This window comes from Poecilia reticulata, linkage group LG17 (assembly GCF_000633615.1).
Source record: "Poecilia reticulata strain Guanapo linkage group LG17, Guppy_female_1.0+MT, whole genome shotgun sequence".
NCBI lineage: Eukaryota > Metazoa > Chordata > Actinopteri > Cyprinodontiformes > Poeciliidae > Poecilia > Poecilia reticulata.
In genome coordinates, this window is record NC_024347.1 from 15050687 (window position 1) to 15064761 (window position 14075).

Here is a 14075-nt window from a genome sequence, read left to right on the forward strand (position 1 = left end):
CCAAAGGGGGAAAAGAGAACATTTGTAGTCACGATTTTCACATAATGTTCCAGAATAAGTAAATTTTATAAAATGTTGAACTTTGCTGTTTTTCTCCGTGTAACCCGTCTTTTTACGACCTAACCATATTGTTTACATAAGGTAGCGGGCACATGTAGAGATTAAAGATAATTCGTTGTACTTTAATTCGTTTTACTAACTTTGGCTCTGGTTGGTTTTGTTGACTTTGTAAACTGAAGGATTTTATCATATTAATGACTGAAACTTTATCTTTACGTTAAGCCTACTTTAACAGTATTGACAGGCATATCAAGACGTGAACCTGAAAAACAAAAAACAGTTTTGGTGAAAATATGTTTTACTAAATAAGGTACAAAATTTATATGGTCTGGTTTTGTGGATGTTTTGTTTTCAGAGCAGAGTAATGTCGCCCCCTAACGTCTAATAGATAGTATTACATCAACACTAAATCGTGCACATACCAAAACGTTCAAATTTTTTCTTCTTCTTTTATCAAACATGCGTCGATTTTAGTTAATAAATAATTCGATATGATAAAATAGTTCACTTTTTTTAATTTACATATGAATAAATGAATACAATCTATTATTTATTGAAGATATTGTATGTATGTAAATTCTCAGTATATAAGCATTTAAATTTTTGAAAATTTGCTTTCTTTGTTATAACTATATCTTAAAATTCAGAGGTCATAACTAGCATAACACAAGGGAAAAATGCTTTTGCTTATGAAGTATAGTGTTTATCAGTAATGTTAGTAACTAAGTTGATCCCAGCCTTTTGATGTCATGACGTCTGTGTTCCCATTGTAATTTAAAAGCACTGTAATCTTCTGTGTTCTTGGTGAAAAATCTTTATTTAGATCTGACTCTAACTGACCCCAGAGTCACCATCTGTCCCCTGTGCATGCCACAGGAGACCGTGCTGTTCAAACACTGCCCCCGCTGTTATCAAAGAGCGCCATCCCACAGGGCAAAGCTTCTGCTAATACTCAGCAGTGTGATAAAAATAAATAGAGGAAAAAAGATCAAAAGAAAGTGTTTCCACCATCTCTCTGGCTTGAGGCAAAATGTATGACTTGCAGGTAAGAAAAGCCCTCTTACAATGAAAAATACAGCATGTTTTCATTTTGGATGTTTCTAAGTTTTACATACTAACATATGTAAGTAGTTAGAGCTGTTGCATTTTATTTTCTCAGGTCTGTATCATCTTACCCTGCTGCTGTCCCTCATCATGGCCGACGGAGGTCCAGATGGCCGGAGAAGGGGAACCTTCGGGTGGCTCAAAAGGCCGACAGCAGGGAGTCACACCGACTCTGTGCCAGACAACTCTTTAGCACAAAATTAGCCTGGGATAGACGCAGAACACAATTACATGCTGTTAATACCATCAAAGAGACGTTCAGGCATCTGCTGTGCCCTTTTCCTGCCTGACTATCATAATCTAAGAAACTTCACAAATATTTCGGTTAAATCAAACTTGAGGATGTCTTTATTTATGTTCTTAGTAGCTTCTTATAATTGTAGCATATGAATTAATATAAATATATTTAAAGTTTAAAAGGAGATAACGCAAGAATTTGATTGCTGCATTTTAAAGCAGTGATTTTAGAACAGAGATTAGAGCTGAGATGCTTTGAGTGCCCTCCATCCTAACCGATCTTTGTTTTGCAAAAATTTATCATCATGCAGGTTTTTAGTAAGAATACTTCATGAAAAGCAAAATGATGTAAGTGTGTTTTCAATATTTATGATTAAACTGATTACTGAAGTACTTTTCACTGTGTAAAAAAAAAAATTACTTATTTTTTTCAGATTCAATTATAGATAATAGACAAGTTTAAGTCGGTGGATTTCTCTTGTAATCATTTCCTGACTTAAGATCAACACACATATGCTTTGCTTAAATGGAATGTTTTCTAGTTTTCTCCATTTTGAATACTGTTTTACTAACATACATTTTGTATCACAAGGAAACAGGAAGCCATCTCAATAAAAGAAGATCATATACATTAAAATGCTTAAATTTCTTTTTTTATTCAGATTTTTTATTTAATTACTTTTTTCAAATTTTAACAGCAATTGTGGTGATATCTGTACATTTACTCTTGCATTAATTTTATGACAAAAGGTGTATGAAAAATGGCACAAATGACAACCAGATCACAGCTTTAAATAACAGCTATTTAAATAATAGCTAACAATGACATTTGTTTTTTTTTTCCCCAAAAGCCATTTCTATGTATAGACTTTAAATGGGGACGAGATCTTCAGCTTTTGTTCATTTTTCCTGATCCGTTTCAGATTATTCTTTCATGTAACATTTTCTATATGTTGTTTTTTATGTTTTAATTTATTACTAATTTATTGCTCAATGAAATTGATTTTGTGCAGTGATTAATCAACAGGTTGTTTTTATAAATGACTTGCAGAGCTAAACGAGAAAGAATTAACTTCATGCAGTCTACCACTAGATGTCGCCACTAATACGGAAACATTTCTCAGTTAACAGTGAATGTCAGGTCTGACTCGTTTTGGAAAATGTAATGCATTTTGAATTTACGCAGCTTATTTTACTTTATAATAACTTTGTTTTATTTATTTTTTTATCATTAAAAAACTACTATAAACATAAATGTCAATATAATTTCAACTAACTTGTTTTTTTTGTCTTAGTTTTAAAATATAGTAAATAATATTGTAGGCTTTTTATTGTCACATGGTCATTGCCGTATTGTTTATGCTGCAATGCACTCTGGGTAAATGTAGCAATGTGCATAGCTGTCTGTGGTCAAAAAATCTGTCAAGGTAGCACAGATTGTCAAAACACTGGCGCTTTGCATTTGGATTTAGCTTGTGTCGGTTAACTACTATCTGTTAGAGCCTTCATCAGTTTTGCTCTTACAAATAACTCAAAGTCTTCTGGAGAGAAATGTTGAGAACACAACCGTGGGTCCTTCAGAAATTATGTTCCACTCTTTCCCATTGTGCTCTTCTTTTTTCATGTGGGAAATGATCCAGACTCACCTCACTATTTCATTTTTCAAATTACAGTCAACAGCAACATAATGTGGCATTGTTTAAATTTACACTCAAGTGCATTAAACAACTCGGGTAATGTTAGCCTTCTTGTGTTTACTTCCTGTGTATGTTCCAGTACAGAACGGACATATCATGTCATCAACCCAACATGCATCGCGCAGGTGAAAAAAATGGCAACCTCCATGGGTGAAAAATATAACAAAAGAAGTCTTTTTTTTAATAATTGAGTTTTGATGTATCACTATGGAAGCCCATTTCTGCCACGCTGTAAAAAAAAAAAAAAATTATCTCATTATATTATAGTGAGATAGTATCTCATTATTTTGAGATACTATCTCATTATTTTGAGATAGTATCTCATTATAATGAGATATATATTTTTTTTACAGAGTGTCGGAAATGGGCTTCCATAATCACCAACAGCATTTTTCAGTTAATAGAAAAATTACAACATATTTAGGCCAACATGTTCAAGTAATCGTGGAAATCTTAAACATGATAATATATTTTCTCAGAAAGATTTAACCTGTGTAAATAATGGAAAAATAAAATAGTATTTTTTTAAGTAATTATGAAAAGTGCTGAAAACATTTCAGCTTATTACTTATTTTTATTTTAAACCTGCTTTCACTACGTTTACTTAAATTGTTTTTGTTAATATTAATTCCACATTTTTTATAGTATTATTTTATTTACATTTTTAAAAAACATATATAATTAGATTCGTTTCCAGCATTACACAAAATTGTCAGACTGAAAACATGGAAGCAATAAATGACTATTTAAAACAGACTAAGAAATAAATTGCACATATGTTTTATCACTTTGAGGCCTGAATGAAAGATACTGTGGAGACTCATATGGACTCTTATGGAAAACATGATTTACTGCTGGTAAGCTCTAGTTTTCCTTATGATGAAGCAGATTTAAGCAGCTTTCACTTTCACATGACAGTTTGCTTTTAAGTAGCACTGCTGCTGTTTTTTATTTAATTTATTTAGTCTTTAATTGATCTACTTCCTCCTCAATAAACACTCATCAAAAAGCCATGAACGGATAAAAATGACAAGATGCTAACTTTTTTCCTTTTTTCAAAGCTACTTTTGAAAAAGTTTAATCGTTTTTTCCACTGTTTTATCTTTAGTTTGTGGTTTTGCACTGGAGAGATAAACAATCACCAAGCATTAGTCTAATGTTTATGTTTTATTTTTGCTCCATATGGTTTGGTTGCACATTTTCATAAATATCCCCATAAACACTTGGTCACTTGGTCATATTCTCCACATGTGAAGCTATTTACATGGTTTGTGACAGCTGCTGAGGCTGAGGCTGGAGTCCAGCTGCATGGGAGTTAAAATAACCTCCCAGCTGTGCTGGCATCACATGATGGAGAGCTTCTGTTTTAACTTTAAGCCACAAAACACACACAGTTTCCATGAATCCAGAACCTGGAGATCCTTTTCTTTTTTATATTCCTCACTGAATAAGTCCTTTTGAAACCCAAAGAATTGGGTCATTAGGGTCATTTATGATCCTAAACCTTAGATATTATTAGAAACTGTTTTAATATTCATACAATCTTATTATTTATCTTTTTTGTATTGACTTCTAACTTGCCAGATTTCCTTATGATCTCTGTCTAAGTAGATAAAGGAGTTCTTTTGGAGTTTCTGTTTAGATTTTGTCAGTATTTTCCCCTCCACACCTTCTTGAATTAACTTTTTTTTTTTATTAAGCCAATAAATTGAGCTGAGATTCAAAAAGAGTTTTTAACTCAAGAGATTAACCAAAGTGGCGTCAACATAACCACGAGGGAGAATTTAAAAAAGAGCTTATTTAAAATGGAAACTTTTAGCAGATTTCTTTGGTTACATTTAGGAAAACTATGACACAAATGACCTTATCCCTCATATTTTCAGTCTTTGTCAGGACTACAGGGTTGCTGCTCATATTAAAAACCGTAAAAATAACATTAAAAACAGCAGAATTGTTTGGCAAACAATTATTAATTAAATACTTTAAAACTTTTGCATAGCATATATTTTTTAAAACAAGCGTTTGCTTTTTAGTCTAGATTGTCTTTCTTTAAAATCTTCAGTTATTTCATATTAGCCACCCTAAACTCTAAATAAAACAAATCATTTTCTACATCAAAAACTCTTCACTGATTTCCTAAGTCACCGCTGCTACTTACAGAGTCACAGTGGATCTACCCACTCCCACACTGCTGAGTCTGGCTCTTCAGACATTACCCATCCTGACCACACAGCGGGGCCAGACCTCACTTGTCTGAGGCGTTCAGGAGCTGCTCGTAATTTACAGCTTCACAATCGCCAAACGTTTTGAAATTGATTTACAGTGTCTATTCAGCTTCTTGAGAGAAAAAGTGCAATTTTGTTGCATTCAGAAGTTTTAGGTTTAGTTAATGTCAGAATTTATTTGATTATCAGTAGAACTTTAGGGGAAAAGTTTAGAAAACATTAATTTGTTCCTTTCTATTGATTTTTTTTAAAGCTTTTCTAGTTTTAATTTTTAATAAAAGTACTTTTACAAATCACTATAAACATCATGCATTTGTTTTAGTTAAAATAAAATCTGCACCAACAATGGCACAAGAACTTCAGAGACAGTTTCTCTAGGTTGTCTCTCTGAAAAACACAGTCAGAGCACACAGACTGACACCTTCCTCTTTTGTAATAGATATTTGAATCTTACTTAAAAATCAAACATATCAAATATCCAACTTTACCTGGAAATTGGGGTTTTATCTGAATAATTAATAAATGGAATATTTTGTTACTGCTTTTAATTAAAATCAAATGGCATGTGTTTTTTTTTCTTTTTTGCTTGTGTGCATGATTTTTTTTATTAATAGATAGTAATTTGTATGCATTTTACATCGATACTAGTTAAATAAATCTTTACAAATGACTGCTAATAAGCTGATTTATTCACAAATATTGTGTTTTATCTTTATATATATTATCTGGGTTTCCTTTTTTTCATTGTTCACTTCTAAAGGGTTAGTTTTTCCACCCACAGTTTATTTTTTATTGTTTTTTTTTATTCTGAAAAGCATTTTTATTAAAGGTCGCATGAAAGGGGATGTGAAAACAGTTTGATTTACAAATTGAATGTTGAATAGTTTAAAAAAAATCTTAGAGACACTGAATCCAATCACATAATTTAACAACTTTATAACAAAATACAGGGATTTAAAACTTGTTTTATTTTAAGTTTCTTGTTCCATCACAGGACGATAAATAATTATACAATATCAGGAGATTTAAAGATTTAAAGCATTATTTCCTGAATATTAAATGGCGTTTTTTAAACAAAAGTTTGCTTGTCTTGACTCCGATACTCCTGTTGGCCATTGAACGCAGCAGCGAGCATTAGCTCAACCCGGAGAGAAGGATTGGGATCCAGAGGGAAGGAAGGAAGAAGAGAGAGAGATAGAGAGAGATAGAAGCTAAACAGGTGGTCTGAAAACACAGACAACAATGTCGTCCGGCGGGGAGAAGCGGGACGACATTTAGTCCTCCTTTTTCCAGACAGGAATACCGGGATATCCTCGGGCAACAACAACAAAACCCCCTCCATGCTCCCGTGTGCTTCCCACTCGGATTTGTCCTCCTCGTCTCGGCTTTGCTCCGAACCTGGGGAAGTCCTCGGAGCCTGAGCCATGAAAGTGACGGTGTGCTTCGGCAGGACCCGGGTGGTGGTTCCGTGCGGGGACGGGAACATTAAAGTCCACGCACTCATCCAGCAGGCTGTCATGCGGTACAAGAAGGCTATCGCCAAGGTGAGTGGAGGCTACTTTTCCCCCCTCACGTTGTCCTGGAAGCGCCGCAAGCTCGCTCAAAAATGGCGCAAACTTTTCGCAGACGCAAAGCAGTCGCAGGGGGGGAAGGAAAGAAGGAGGTTCGGCGCTTAGTTTCCCCCTATGTCTTGCTTGTTTTGGTGCACTGGTTGCGGAGATAAGAAAGCGCACAAACTGCGCCGTGTGTCGCTGCTTTCAAAGAAAAGGCGCACCGCCATTGTGGTTCCAGTGTTTGTAAACCAACAGAAAAACTTCCTTAGGGATTCTCCCTGCGCCTCGCTGCAAGGCAGACTGCATTTTCCAGGATCATAGCGGAGGTTTTCACAAATTTGCAAACTTTTCTAGAGTTTCCAGCTCGGCTGGGAGTGAGTTTTTAGTTATTTATTTTTCTCAGCAAGGTAGCAAGTTAGTAAAAGTAGGTCTGCTGTGAGGCGTTTAGGGGCCAGCAGAGGAGAACTGCATCATTTTCCTCTGCAGGATTCCTAATAAAAACAATCCAGCCAGACAGTGTGATTAACTTTATGTGAGTTAGAGCTGCTAACCAGAGAAGTTTGTTGACATAAATGCACAAAAGAGACATTTAAATAAGTTTAAATGAGACTTCTGAGTCCTTAGCTCGCTCCAGATCCTGCAGGATGCTGATGGAAAGCTCCCAGTGCAGGCACGGACCAGAGGCATAAATCCTGGAGATGAAAGTGGAAGACCTGCAGAGGTTACTGAGGCAGCTGCAGATAACCTCTGAACTAACTCGGTGCAGAAGCCTGCGGGGATCTTTTTTCTTTCGCCCACCTGGATCAGATGAGATGGGAGAGAAAATTGCAAGGCTATTTGACATCCATCATACTTGTGGCTTTAAATTTTGCACGGTTTAACAGTTGGTAGCGCCGTTTTGTTGCACCAAGTCTTTCTGCATGGAGTTGCCATTTTTTCCAGTCAGTTTTGCATCAAAGTATCGACTGATCACTCAAAAGTAAGGAAATACTTCTGATTGAATTCAGTTGTTGTCCAGTTGATCAAATGGATGCTTCAGTTTGCTAAGTTTTAGGAAATGCACAATTTAACTGTCCAGATGTAAAAAAATAAATAAAAAATTTATTTTTCCATCTGATACTCAGGTGGTCAAATTACATAGAAAATCCTTTTTTCCTATTCATTAAATGCATCAAAATAGAAAACTTCTCCCTGTTTTTCAACATCTTTGAGTGATGATAATTAGATTCAGCTTAGGGACTAGTGCATTAAAGCATAAATGTGTATAATTTTGTAATTCCTTTATTTGTTTTGTAGGCATCAGAAAATGGAGGTTAACGTCTGATTGGTGCATCTCTAATTGCACAACTCGTTCCGAAATGACGTTACTCATTGATGCTTTGCTGCTCTCTTTGCTAACTTCCTGCCTGTTTTGCTGTAATAATGGTGACCCAGAAGCTTTCCTGTACCTTCCTCTCCTCTGAATAATTCACCGGCAGCAGACAGACGCAGGTATGAGGACGTCTCTGCTGAGCTGCTCTTTGATTATAATGCCTTAGCTTCTGTTTTTTCAGTCATGCAATATGACAAATTAAAGCTTTTTGTTTGCAAGTACGATACATACAGTGATGGAATATTAGCTGATATTAGAGTAAATGGAGGAATGAGCAACTAAATCAGACGGGGTGGTCTTGAGGCTCTGCATCTGAATAAAAGCTGAAATCAACTTTGGATAAAATCCTTTTCAGTTTGTGATTTAGGTAATCGACTCTTCTGATTTAGGTGTGTTTCAGGACGGCAGTTCTTGAGGACTGGAAGTTGATGCCTATAAAAAATCTGGTCTGACTTTTTGGAGTCACGTTGCTGTTCCTAAATCTGTTTGTACTTCTGTTGTAAAACCACGAGACGTCATTATGTTCCTGATTTGTAGAGATCAACTGATTAGAAATGCTCGTATCGCAGGGATTGTTTGAGTTTATTTGTAAAGACTTTGTTTGACACTCTGGTTTCAGTTTGAGCATATTGACTCAATTCAATTCATAAATACTTTATTAATCCAAAAGGGAAATTAAATGTTGTTGCAACTCGTATCATTCAAGGTTCTTCATTAAATAGATGCTCACAGTTGTCTGTGATTTTTTTTTTTCTTCATTTCTGCAGAGGTTCTAGAATAATCCCAGAACAGAACCAGTTTTCTTTATCAGCTTGTTTGGCGCCAAGGAAGCTGAATGCTGCACATGGATCTGCTGTTTTTCAAACATGAGCCAATAGTGGGTCAAGTAGGATTGCGCTTAAGTATGGCAGCGTCCCAAGCTGCATTTTCTGTTGAGTATGTCAGATATACTGCAAAAAAAAATAAAAAATCAACCAATAGGATTTACATCCACAATTAGGAGTCACGTTCCACAAAACAATCTGTGAAAACTGAACCTTTTATCGGAAAGAAGCTATCTTTCCAGTTGAGGACCATAATTTGATTTTTTTTTTTTACAAGCTTGCATTGGAAATCTTCTCATTAATCAGCCAAACTGGTTACTGATCAATGATTACTGATTTCTTTTAGTTTTTTTGGCTCCTGAAACCCAAGGAGCTCTGGTCTGCAGGCTGACCAGATAAGAAAGCCTGGGAGGTTCAGTTGGAGCTAAAATAAAGAGCAGTAACTGCATCAGTAGTTTGGACTTATTGCAGGGCGAAAGGACAACAATAAACCACAACAAGAGCCATAAACAAGAAGTGCAGCCAAACTATTTTCAGCAAAAACATGTTGCATCTTTCTCAGTATGCTGTGAACGGTCTGTGGTTTCAAGAGAAGGAGAGTTATGCTGCTTCTGTTGGACTGTTGGTAGACACTTCACAACAAAACGCACTACTTCAAAACACAACACCCTTGTCATTTGAACTCCTTATAGCCATGTTTACTGCTCCGGTTCCACCCAGACTGTTTAATCTAACCAACCCTCAGCGTGTCTCAGGAAGTCTGCTGGTCACAGATGTGGTGTCGCAGATCTCAGCTCCGTTTCCCCACCCTCTGTCTTAATAGGAGGACCAGATTTAGGTTGGGTGTTTTCTCCTGCCACAGTGTTTGCATGGACCCCCCTTGTAACTTCCCCTATCATTAGAGAGGAATGCTTTCTGCAGGAAACCAAAAAACTAAATAAATAAATAAATGGAGTCTTCTTCTGGGGAGACTTCAGAAGCAGAGAGATGGAGATGATGACGGGATGATTGCTTAGATCAGGGTTCAAAGGCGATGGGATGGGATGCACCACATTGGTATTGGTCTGACGAGTACAACTGGACCAATATTAATTCCCAGTATTTATTTCCAACTTGTTTGTGGACGGGATGAGGGCGTTGGTTTGGGGTGTTTGGTTATGTGACGTTAATAGTGATGCTGAACAGGCTTGTGGGTGTAGCAATGACAGGGTTGGTTATCTATCATATAGTGTAAAGACTTCTTATAAGAATTTCGATTGATTATTGTCTGTCTACATTTATTATCTATAATATTTTTACTAATTTCTCCACCGTTTGTTCCACAAGCATCAAAAATGCATAATTAAATAAAAAAATATAATTTAAAAGTAATTGCTGTGTGAAGTTCAGTGATATAAATCACACTTTTTTAAGTAAGTGGCTTCCTGAAGAAGCGAGTTTCAAATGGGAAAATTTTTTAAGAGCAGTATTTTTGTTTGTGGTGATATGATTGCACCACAAACAACTGCATTTAAGGAACTGCATTCCATGCAGTTACCTAAAAAAAGACATAATAAGCTTGGATATGCAAGGAAAAAGAAGATGGGGTATGGGAAAACACGTGTCTTCCCAGGCCTTTTCGGTTTCCAGGGTTTCCCTCAGTGTATTATGAGCATGGCAGGCTGCCAGGCTGTAATTCCCTCCCTACCAGGCTGAGCGTTGTTTATTTATTTATTTATTTATTTATTCTAAATAGTTTTCTATATACCATTAACGGTGATGGCAAAGACAGGTTAAGCTAGGTTTATGGTTGACGCAATGAACTCTGTGTGGATCCTTCGCTCCTCCTTTCATTCAAAATGGCCGACTTGGAAGGAGATCTGCCAGAGCGGGTTCATCTGTACCAGAATTTATAGGCTTGATTTACAAAGGCGATCTTTTCAGAGAATATTGAATAAAAACCTCACTGCGCGCAGTGAGACTGATGTGATGTTTATATACGAAGAATATCGTTTAGCGTGTGCGTTTAAATCTCACACACATGTCTATGGAGTCGCTTGTTTTTGCAGAATCCATATTTGAACACATAAAATTTCTGCCATAGATTAATAGTGGATGTTAGTCATTTAAAGATGAGCAAAGAAAGATTGAAAACTCTAGAAACATGAAAAACGGACGTACCCTGATGGAAGCAGTCAGTGCACATTCTCTTAGAAAGCTTCTTTTGCATAACTCTTAAAATGATTCCTTTCAATGGAAGAGAAATGACTTCATGTGTCTAATTCTCATGTGATGCGCTTGATGCTTTGCTCAGAAGCCTCCTTTGGGATTCCAGGTGTCTGAATTGAGTTTTTCTCACCAGCTTGCAGCAAATTTCCGTTGAGTTTCACGCCGTTTCCTTTGGAGGAGCCCCTCCCTCTTTCAGAGGAAACAGGCTTTGCTGCTGATGCAGAAGAAGTCAAACCTATGAGTCTGTTTTTAATCGTGTTCTGATGGTATTTCTCTGCAGTGTTTAAGATATGACTCAATTCATTGTAGAAATGACTGTTTTTAATTAATGCTTCATTGGCTTTGATGGCAGACGGGCTCTGGAGATGCTAACCGCTGCTCAGTGTGTCTGATAGATGCCATTCATCGCTAACAGATACACATGTTTGCCACATCTTCAAAGGAAGAGGCTCCAGCTTGTGGATCCGGCCCTGAACGTTAATGGATGCGTGAAGCAGCACATGCACTCAGCATAATAATGTGTCTGCTGGTGCACAGCTTGCTTCAACCTCAGCGTCTCGACAGCAACATTCGTTGTTTCTGTGTGATTCCATTGATGCAGATCAGAAGTGTCCAAACCTTTTGCACTGGGCACCAAAACTGGAAAATTCAAACTACTGGCTTTTCTTTAATGATATCTGTATAACATTAAAGATCCAAGACATAAAAAATTCTCCAGACTGTTGCATTTTCATAAGAAAAACAGACAATTTCTATTTTGTTGGCCAAATGTTCACCATTCTTGTGGTCAGTGACCAAATAAAATAATTTCAAGGACCACAAATGGCCCCCAAGCCATGCTTTTGACACCCATAATGTAAATTAATATTCCTCCAACGCCTTGGTCATGAATTGGCAACATCTGCAGCCAGAAATTGCCCCTTTTTGACATTTTCTCATTAAGATGTTTCCACACAGACTGGAAATATTTGGAAAACAGAATGGGTGAACATTTTTATTTCCAGATTATTCCATTTTCCATTGTGTAAATCTTGTCCTTCTTTCTTTCTTTCCTTTTTCCATCTGTGTTTTATTGTTTTTCTGCTTCCTTCCTTGTATCCTTCCTTTTTCCTTTCATTATGTCCTCACGTCTTTGAATTGGAGCTCCGAACCGAGTCATTTCATTTCGGGCAGTTAAACCGGAAATGTGGCAGATGAATGGATTGGAATGACAACAGATTTGCGATATATTGCAAGAACATTTATTCCTACTGTTGGTACGAATAAATGTTGAAAAGCCACATTCATTTATTTAAAATTAAGGCCTTAAAATGTCTTGAATTCATTTTCTAAAGTAAGTTTTCATTTAATATCATCACGTTGGTAAAACAATGGCCTTAGTCATTTTTTTCTAAAAGGTATTTTTGCAACAAAAAAAAAAGATGACTTTGTGTACTATTCTAGGAAGGTGGCGATAATTACAGGTCTTAAATTTTACCCTGCCAGGAGAATTTAATATTGTCTGCATTTTTACTTCTGTGGAGATAAAGGTCTTAAATTCCAGTCCTATTAAAAAGCCTTACATTTCGTCAGCGTAATCTTTGTTAGTTTAATACTGACACACATCTTTGCGTCAGTATTGTGAAGCTTGTATTTGTACTCATGCTGTGGGACTCTCATACCTGTCCATACCCAAACGCTGGTATATGTTTTGCAAACAAGGCAGGATTGGTGCAAATGGAGTCATGCTGTGTGGACTTCCAGGGTATTTCACTTGTTTTCCTTCCATCTCTGAAGCGGAGCAATAAGCAGTTATTTTATATTTCACACCAAAAGTGTTTATTTCCTGATTCTCACTTGCGACCTTCTCCCGTCATCAAGCCGTCCAGTTTCCCACGTTTATGTGAAAACAACCAAGGCATGATTGGTCCGGTTTGGATCCATTTCCTTCTCTCTCTTGGTTTTCTGAACTTGGACACAGATGAGCTTTTAAGGCCTGGTTGCACCAGAAGAAGATGTGCTGGGGGCCCAGTCAACCTGAAAAGCCTTGGTAACTTCACAGTTCACCTGTTTGATCCTCGTGTCACCAGGCTGTACCAGCCAGGGGGTTCTGCTTCTAAAAACGAGCACAGCGCAGGATTAAAAGCTTCGCTGATGATTCGCGGGCCGCTGACTTTGACCTTGACCAAACCACAGTGGAAAAATGTACCCAAAAAGAAGCTGGTGCAGGATGTGACCATCTGAGGCTCCTGTTCCTGAACTCGGACTGTAAAAAAAAAAAAAGATAAGTAATAATTCTTGGAAAAAAAAAACTGGGTTGGCAGTTGAAGAAGATGACAGATATTACATAAAACCCTCTGAACAACAGGACGGATGATTACAGCCTGCAGCTTTTTCCTCGGGGCATGAGAAATTCTGCACCCTCCGCTCCGGCATGATGACGCTCGCATAACCATCGTTCCCATCGTGCTTCTTTGCTGTGCCCTGCATTTTGGATGAGATCCGTTTCCCCCCTTCACGCAACTCAGTTATGTTGCTTCACCGTGAGGAATTGACATAGATTGTCAGCCTTATCATCATGATTTAAAAACACGGATTTTATTAATCATAGCTTCTTTGTTTTGTGGGGAGATTTTGAAGGAGTTTCTGGTGGATCTGGGCTGTTTGGCCTGGTGAATATGAAGGTTGCAGAGATGTGACGACGGTGGGAAGAATGCTGCCGAACAAGGAGCTCATTAAGATTTAAGGAGTGAAGCGGTTTTCTCACATGAACTCATTCAACCACAAAGCACACAACCTGTGTTGGATCAGTTCTC

At 37.0% G+C, this 14075-nt stretch overlaps 1 protein-coding gene across 10 annotated transcripts in view; it reads left to right on the top strand.

Annotated features, from left to right (window-relative positions):
* Window positions 1-6443: 6443 nt before the first annotated feature.
* Window positions 6444-14075, top strand: part of pard3ab (par-3 family cell polarity regulator alpha, b) — a 266919-nt gene continuing 259287 nt past the window's right edge. For 4 of the 10 annotated variants that reach the window (XM_008433893.2, XM_008433895.2, XM_008433892.2 and 1 more), the window contains exon 1: window positions 6444-6867. In XM_008433893.2, the coding sequence (XP_008432115.1) occupies window positions 6748-6867 (120 nt within the window). In that variant the 5' untranslated portion in view covers window positions 6444-6747. The remainder of the gene's footprint in view (window positions 6868-14075) is intronic. The other 6 variants (XM_008433890.2, XM_017309968.1, XM_008433894.2 and 3 more) reach the window with 2 other exon arrangements.